Here is an 8,017-nt window from a genome sequence, read left to right on the forward strand (position 1 = left end):
ACTCTAAACCTCCTGGCGTGTTGACTCTAAACCTCCTGGCGTGCGCCTTGCTGAGCGGCGACATGCACACGCAGCTGGTGGGCATCATCCTGGGCATCATCGGCCTCCTGGGGACCGGCCTCATCTGCGGACTGCCCGCCTGGAAGGTGACGCCCTTCGTGGGCGCCAACATCATCACAGCTCAGATATTCTGGGAGGGTCTGTGGATGAACTGCGTGATCCAGAGCACGGGTCAATCGCAGTGCAAGGCCTACGACTCCATCTTGGCGCTGCCTCGCGAGCTGCAGGCCTCCCGGGCCCTGGTGTGCGTCTCCTTGGCGGTGGGCGCGGTGGCCGTCGGACTGGTTGTGCTCGGGGCTCGGTGCACCAGCTTCTTCCGCCACGACTGGCCCACCAAAAACAACGTGGGGATGGCGGCCGGCGTGGTCTTTGTGCTCGCCGGCGTCCTCGTCATCATCCCTGTCAGCCTGATGGCGCACAGCATCATCACGGGCTTCTTCAACCCGCTGCCCAGCGAGGAGAGGCGGGGGGAACTGGGCGCCTCCGTCTATGTGGGCTGGGTCTCGGGAGCGCTGCTCGTCATTGGCGGGGTGCTCATTTGCTCAACGTACAGATGCTGAGGGCACATACTGTACGTACACTGTTGACTTTCACTTTACTGTAAGTTTACTTTAAGTTTCCCGGCAGACACCAGACATTGAAACAACGTTGAGAACTTGTTGAATTAGATCCTGACGTTCAGCAACTCAAATACAACGTTGAAACAACATGCTTTTTGACTACGTTTAATCAATGTTGGGTTCTGACGTTGATTTGACCATTGAATGTTGGTCATTTCCCAACCAATATTCTACAACACAAATACAACGTTGAAACAACATGCTTTTTGACTACGTTTAATCAATGTTGGGTTCTGACGTTGATTTGACCATTGAATGTTGGTCATTTCCCAACCAATATTCTACAACACAAATACAACGTTGAAACAACATGCTTTTTGACGACTTTTATTCAATGTTGGGTTCTGACAATGATTTGACCATTGAATTTTGGTCATTTTTTGGTCATTTTAGTCATTTTGGTCATTTGGTCATTTTGGTCATTTTGGTCATTTTTTGGTCATTTTTGGTCATTTTTTGGTCATTTTCTAACCAATATTCTACAACACAAATACAACGTTGAAACAACATGCTTTTTGACAACATTTATTCAATGTTGGGTTCTGACGTTGATTTGACCATTGAATTTTGGTCATTTTCCAATCAATATTTTATAACAAAAATACAATGTTGAAACAACATGCTTTTTGACGACTTTTATTCAATGTTGGGTTCTGACGTTGATTTGACCATTGAATTTTGGTCATTTTTTGGTCATTTTGGTCATTTTGGTCATTTGGTCATTTTGGTCATTTTGGTCATTTTTTGGTCATTTTTGGTCATTTTTTGGTCATTTTTTGGTCATTTTTTGGTCATTTTCTAACCAATATTCTACAACACAAATACAACGTTGAAACAACATGCTTTTTGACAACATTTATTCAATGTTGGGTTCTGAGGTTGATTTGACCATTGAATTTTGGTAATTTCCCAACCGATATTCTACAACACAAATACAATGTTGAAACAACATGCTTTTTGACAATGTACAATAAATGTTGGGTTCTAATGTTGGTTTTGACCATTGAATTTTGGTCATTTTTTGGTCGTTTTGGTCATTTTGGTCATTTTGGTCTTTTGGTCATTTTGGTCATTTTGGTCATTTTGGTCATTTTTGGTCATTTTTTGGTCATTTTTTGGTCATTTTCTAACCAATATTCTACAACATGAAACAACATGCTTTTTGACAACATTTAATCAATGTTGGGTTCTGACGTTGATTTGACCATTGAATTTTGGTCATTTTCCAATCAATATTTTATAACAAAAATACAATGTTGAAGCAACATGCTTTTTAATGACGTTTAATCAACGTCGGGTTCTAATGTTGTTTTGACCATTGAATTTTGGTCATTTCCCAACTGATATTCTACAACACAAATACAATGTTGAAACAACATGCTTTTTAATGACGTTTAATCAACGTCGGGTTCTAATGTTGTTTTGACCATTGAATTTTGGTCATTTCCCAACTGATATTCTACAACACAAATACAATGTTGAAACAACATGCTTTTTGACAACGTATAATCAATGTTGGGTTCTAATGTTGTTTTGACCATTGAATTTTGGTCATTTTTTGGTCATTTTGGTCATTTTGGTCTTTTGGTCATTTTGGTCATTTTGGTCATTTTTGGTCATTTTTTGGTCATTTTTTGGTCATTTTCTAACCAATATTCTACAACATGAAACAACATGCTTTTTGACAACATTTAATCAACGTCGGGTTCTGACGTTGATTTGACCATTGAATTTTGTCATTTCCCAACCAATATTCTACAACACAAATACAACGTTGAAACAACATGCTTTTTGACAACATTTATTCAATGTTGGGTTCTGACGTTGATTTGACCATTGAATTTTGGTCATTTTCCAACTGATATATTCTTCAACACCAATACAACGTTGAAACATGCTTTTTGACAACGTTTAATCACTGTTGGGTTCTGACATTCATTTAACCATTGAATTTTGGTCATTTTCAAACCAATATTCTACAACACAAATGTTGAAACAACATGCTTTTTGACGACTTTTAATCGTCGGGTTCTGACGTTGATTTGACCATTTAATTTTGGTCATTTTCCAACCAATATTCTACAACACAAATACAACGTTGAAACAACATGCTTTTTGACAACGTTTAATCAATGTTAGGTTCTAATGTTGTTTTGACCATTGAATTTTGGTCATTTTCAAACCAATATTCTGCAACACAAATACAACGTTGAAACAACATGCTTTTTGACAACGTTTATTCAATGTTGGGTTCTGACGTTGATTTGACCATTGAAATTTGGTCTCAATTTACAAATACAACTATTTTGCAACGTTGTTTCAAAGTCAGTTTTAAAAAACATGTATGTATAATCAACGTTGTATCGATGTTGGGTTACTTTAGCTTTACTTGATTCTTGCCTTGGTCGGAAACTTTTCCTACTTGAATGTAGCGCACAAACTGTAGCAGCGAGAGTTTTATCGTGGAGAAAGCGTGAGATTGTAAATATGTTTTGCTTAGTTGTTGTCAGGTTTCATCTCAACTGGACGGCACGTCACAATAATGTTGCGAGTCGTGCCATCCAGCGTTTCCCTGAAGGGTAAATCATTTCATTTTTCAAAACGTGCTGGTGTTTGGTTACAGTTGAGCTTCTTTCAACGCGGCAAAGATGATGTAAGAATTACACGCAAATTAAATGTTAAGATAAATTAGTGCCAAAAGTTTTGTTCTTGGAAAAATAACTTTTGAAACTGAAAAATCAAGTTTTCATGTTGAATATTGAAAAATACATCTGTGTACTTCAAATAAAAACAATCCACTCTGGTAATTCTTTTGAAGACATTTTAATTTTCTGTTTTCACTTTCATACATGTTGATATTTGAGTTGCTGTTTTTTTCAGATTCTAATCTTTTATTTTGTAGTTTTAGACATTTAGGCCAAATTGAAGCTAGGGGCGTGTCATCAACTGGGAGGGGCGTGGCATCATGGCAGACATCTTGGCAAATAAAATAGGCGAGTGCACCCTCACTAAGTGAGGCTCAGGAGGAAAAGTAGTGAACAACAATGTAAGACACACATGTTTTATTCCAAGAATGTCAATAAAATAATTATTCTTTAATTATTTTACAATTAAAAATAGGTCGGCATATATTTTATTGTGTGATCAAAATGTTAATGATAAGGTTTGGTCGAGTGGTTGCAATTTATCATTAAAAAGGAAAGAAGAAGAAAACTGAGGAAAAAAAAGGAAAATCTAAAATGGAAAAAAAAAATTAAAATAGGAAAAATAAAAATGCATAAATACACATTTATGAAATAAAGGAAAAAGACAAAAATAAGACAAAAATAAAAGAAAGTGAACAAATTAGAGAAAAAAAGAAGCAAAAAAGACAAAAAACAAAAGCAGACAAAATGCAAAAAAGAAGAAAGAAATACAGAATAAAATTTAAAAAAGAAAGGTTAAGAAGAATTAAAAGTAGGTATGTCCGCTAATATCGGCCTGCCGATATTATCGGCCGATAAATGCGTTAAAATGTAATATCGGAAATTATCGGCATCGTTTTTTTATTATCTGTATCGGGTTTTTTTTTTTTTTTTTTTAATTAAATCAACATAAAAAACACAAGATACACTTACAATTAGTGCACCAACCCAAAAAACCTCCCTCCCCCCATTTCTTTCTGTTATTAATATTCTGGTTCCTACATTATATATCAATATATATCAATACAGTCTGCAAGGGATACAGTCCGTAAGCACACATGATTGTGCGTGCTGCTGCTCCACTAATAGTACTAACCTTTAACAGTTCATTTTACTCATTTTCATTAATTACTAGTTTCTATGTAACTTTTTTTATATTGTTTTACTTTCTTTTTTATTCAAGAAAATGTTTTTAATTTAGTTATCTTATTTTATTTTTTTTTTTAAAAAGTACCTTATCTTCACCATACATGGTTGTCCAAATTAGGCATAATAATGTGTTAATTCCACGACTGCATATATCGGTTGATATTGGTATCGGTTGATATCGGTATCGGTAATTAAAGAGTTGGACAATATCGGAATATCGGATATCGGCAAAAAGCCATTATCGGACATCCCTAATTAAAAGGAAATAAAAGAAATGCCAAAATCTTAATTTTAAAATTAAAACAAAAATAAAAAGATAAAAAACAAAAAAGAAGCATAACTTTAAAAAAAGAGAACAATATAAAATTAGGAAAAAAATAAAAGAAGAAAAAAGGCAAATGAGAATAAAAATATAAAATACAGAATAATAGAACAAAAAGAAAAAGACAAAAGAAAAACGCAGACAACTGGAAATGTAAAAAAAACACAACCAAAACTATAAAGAAAAAAATTGGGACATGGAAAAATGCAAAAATATACTTTTTTCTTTTAATGAAAAAACCTACAAAAAGACAACAAAGAAAAGAGCAAAGAGCAGAGAATAAACAATCACAGACATTAGCGCACTAAGCAGACTATGATCCAGACCTGTTCAACGGGCACAGCTGGCGTATACAGCAGCCTGGTTGGCAACAGTGACAGGAAATAGACACCAAAATAAGAGCGCTGGACAGGAAGAACACAGGAAGTTGATAACAAAGGACCATGACAGTTAGTACACAAATACAGTAATGTATCTGGGACAATACTACTTTGTTAACATGTGCGTATTAAGTACACAGTACACACACTGAAGTGTACTGACAGAAGTATTCCATTCCAGACACATTTATCTTCATTCAGTATAGATCACAACAACAAAACAAAAAAGCTTTGAAGATTAACTTGCGTATTAGAAAGAAGTGAAATAATAATGAAAGATTTCCTTCAACGTCAACAAGAGTCTTTGAAAAAACAAGACACTGAAGTTATTTGCAGGATTCTGGAATCTTCTCCCGTCTTCTCATCTGTAAATGTGAAACATAGGTCAGCCAAACACAAAAAGGACACACACACATTCTGGTATTTGTTACCTTCTTGAGACCTCTGAAAAATGCCTACCTCTTTAGGACCAGCCTTTGTAGATATATAAAGATGTGTATTTACAACATTAATAATATATACATACTGTGCAAATATACAAAAGCTCAGCTTTTTGTTAATTTTTTTTAATTTTCGTTTGTATTTGGTTTTTAATCTTCATTATTTACTTCAAGTTATTACAGTATGTCTCTATATACACACACATATATATATATATATATATATATATATATATATATATATATATATATATATATATATATATAGTTTTTAAATTAATTTTCTTACACACACTTATTACATATGTTGGCCAGAGAAGGAACACTTCAAATTTTTCCACACACTTGTTATTTCATATGTTGTCACTTTTTAAAACCGACACACAGTCAGTTTCTAATTGGTTTTTAATCTTCATTATTTAATTGAAGTTATTATAGTATGTCTCTATATACATATGTATTTATTTATTTATTTTTGGCCAAAGGGGGCGCATTTCTATTTCTTACACACACTTATTATTACATATGTTGGCCAGAGAGGGAGCACTTAAATTTTTTACACACACTTGTTATTTCATATGTTGACTGGAGGGGGAGCACTTTTAAAACCGACACGCAGTCAATTTGAAAAATCCCTCCTTTTTGGGACCACCCTCATTTTGATAGATTTCACCACCAGGGGGTGCAAATGAGACATTCTCTATTAGATGCAATGCTTTTCCGTATTGGGACCATGATTTATGTCATCACTTGTTCACACCTCCTCATATGGAAGCTACTTTTCCTTGTTGATGTCTCAAGAAGGGTAGAAATACAAGAACACACACACATATTCTTGTATTTGTTACTTTCTTGAGACTTGTAAAAAATGCCTACCTCTTTAGGACCAGCCTTTCTAGATATATAAAGATTTGTATTTACAACATTAATAATAAATTCATACTATGCAAATATAAAAAAGTAAGCTTTTAGTTAATTTTTTTAATTTTTAATTTTTTTTTTGTTTGTAATTGGTTTTTAATTTTCATTATTTAATTCAAGTTATTACAGTATGTCTCTATATACATATTTATTTATATATTTGTATTAATTTTGGCCAAAGGGGGCGCATTTCAATTTCTTACTCACACTTATTATTTCATATGTTGACCAGAGGGGGAGCACTTTTAAAACCAACACAATCAATTTGAAAAATCCCTCCTTTTTGGGACCACCCTCATTTTGATAGATTTCACCACCAGGGGTGCAAATGAGACATTCTCTATTAGATGCAATGGTTTTCTGTATTGGGGCCATGATTTATGTCATCACTTGTTCACACCTCCTCATATGGAAGCTACTTTTCCTTGTTGATGTCTCAAGAAGGGTAGAAATACAAGAACACACACACACTCACACGTAGTCCACGTTGGACGAGGCGCTCCTGGCGGACACAAACTTGGCGGGCGCGTAGGGGCGCCTGTCGCTGGGCGGGCAGTTGTTGCATAGAATCCCCCCCCCCAGCAGCAGCATGGCGGCCGAGCCCCAGCCGATGTAGAGCGCGGCGCCGAGCTCCCGCCTCTGAGCGGCGGTCACCAGCGGGTTGTAGAAGTCCCGGATGACGGTGTGGGCCGACCACGACACGGGGATCATGACGAGCAGGGCGCCGATGACGAACATGACGCCCGCCACGATGCACGCTTTGGCCTTGGCCGTCTCGTCCTCCACGCAGTTGGTGCACTTCCCGCCGGCCGCCGCCACCAGCACGCCCAGCACGCCCACCATCACCGAGACCACCACCATGGCGCGGGCCGCCTGCAGGTCCTGGGGCAGCGCCAGCATGGAGTCGTAGACCTTGCACTGCATCTGGCCCGTGCTCTGCACCACGCAGGTCATCCACAGACCCTCCCAGATCACCTGCGCCGTCACGATGTTGGCGCCCACGAACGCCGTCACCCGCCACATGGGCAGGGCGCACGTGACGATGGCGCCCACCCAGCCCATGAAGGCCAGCAGCACGGCCAGCATCTGGAGGCCCTGAGACGCCATCGCCGACGCTTGGGGATCCAAAGTGATGTTTGCTGCCGACTCTCGCTCTCGTACGACGTCGAGGGGCGGAGCTTGTGAGCTCGCACACAATAGACGAAAACTGAGACCTGTGGGGTTTTTTTGGTCTTCTTCCTCCTTTTCTTCTTTGTTTTCACACACAAGCTTTGTCACCTGCAGCGAGAACCCACAATGGGTCACCTGTGCATGCGCACACACACACACACACACACACACACACACACACACTTGATGTGAGAGTTTCGGTGTTCTTATTCAAACTGAGGTAGAAAGAAGGCATTTTTCTTCCTTAAAAAAAAAGGATTTATTTGTGACT

At 37.7% G+C, this 8,017-nt stretch overlaps 2 protein-coding genes across 2 annotated transcripts in view; one reads left to right on the forward strand and one right to left on the reverse strand.

The window, feature by feature from the left end:
• LOC133649977 (uncharacterized) overlaps positions 1-8,017 on the forward strand; it is a 46,681-nt gene continuing 38,664 nt past the window's right edge. Inside the window, exons 1-3 of the mRNA XM_062046693.1 lie at positions 1-607; positions 3,191-3,209; positions 7,159-7,705. Of these exons, the coding sequence (XP_061902677.1) occupies positions 63-607; positions 3,191-3,209; positions 7,159-7,705 (1,111 nt within the window). The 5' untranslated portion in view covers positions 1-62. The remainder of the gene's footprint in view (positions 608-3,190; positions 3,210-7,158; positions 7,706-8,017) is intronic.
• The window catches only part of LOC133651156 (claudin-4-like), a 9,044-nt gene continuing 5,644 nt past the window's right edge, over positions 4,618-8,017 (reverse strand). Inside the window, exons 3-4 of the mRNA XM_062049137.1 lie at positions 7,052-7,671; positions 4,618-5,580 (exon numbers count right to left, since the gene is read on the reverse strand). Coding sequence (XP_061905121.1) covers positions 5,577-5,580; positions 7,052-7,671 — 624 coding nt within the window. The 3' untranslated portion in view covers positions 4,618-5,576. The remainder of the gene's footprint in view (positions 5,581-7,051; positions 7,672-8,017) is intronic.

Source organism: Entelurus aequoreus, linkage group LG05, assembly GCF_033978785.1.
Source record: "Entelurus aequoreus isolate RoL-2023_Sb linkage group LG05, RoL_Eaeq_v1.1, whole genome shotgun sequence".
In the NCBI taxonomy this organism is placed as follows: domain Eukaryota; kingdom Metazoa; phylum Chordata; class Actinopteri; order Syngnathiformes; family Syngnathidae; genus Entelurus; species Entelurus aequoreus.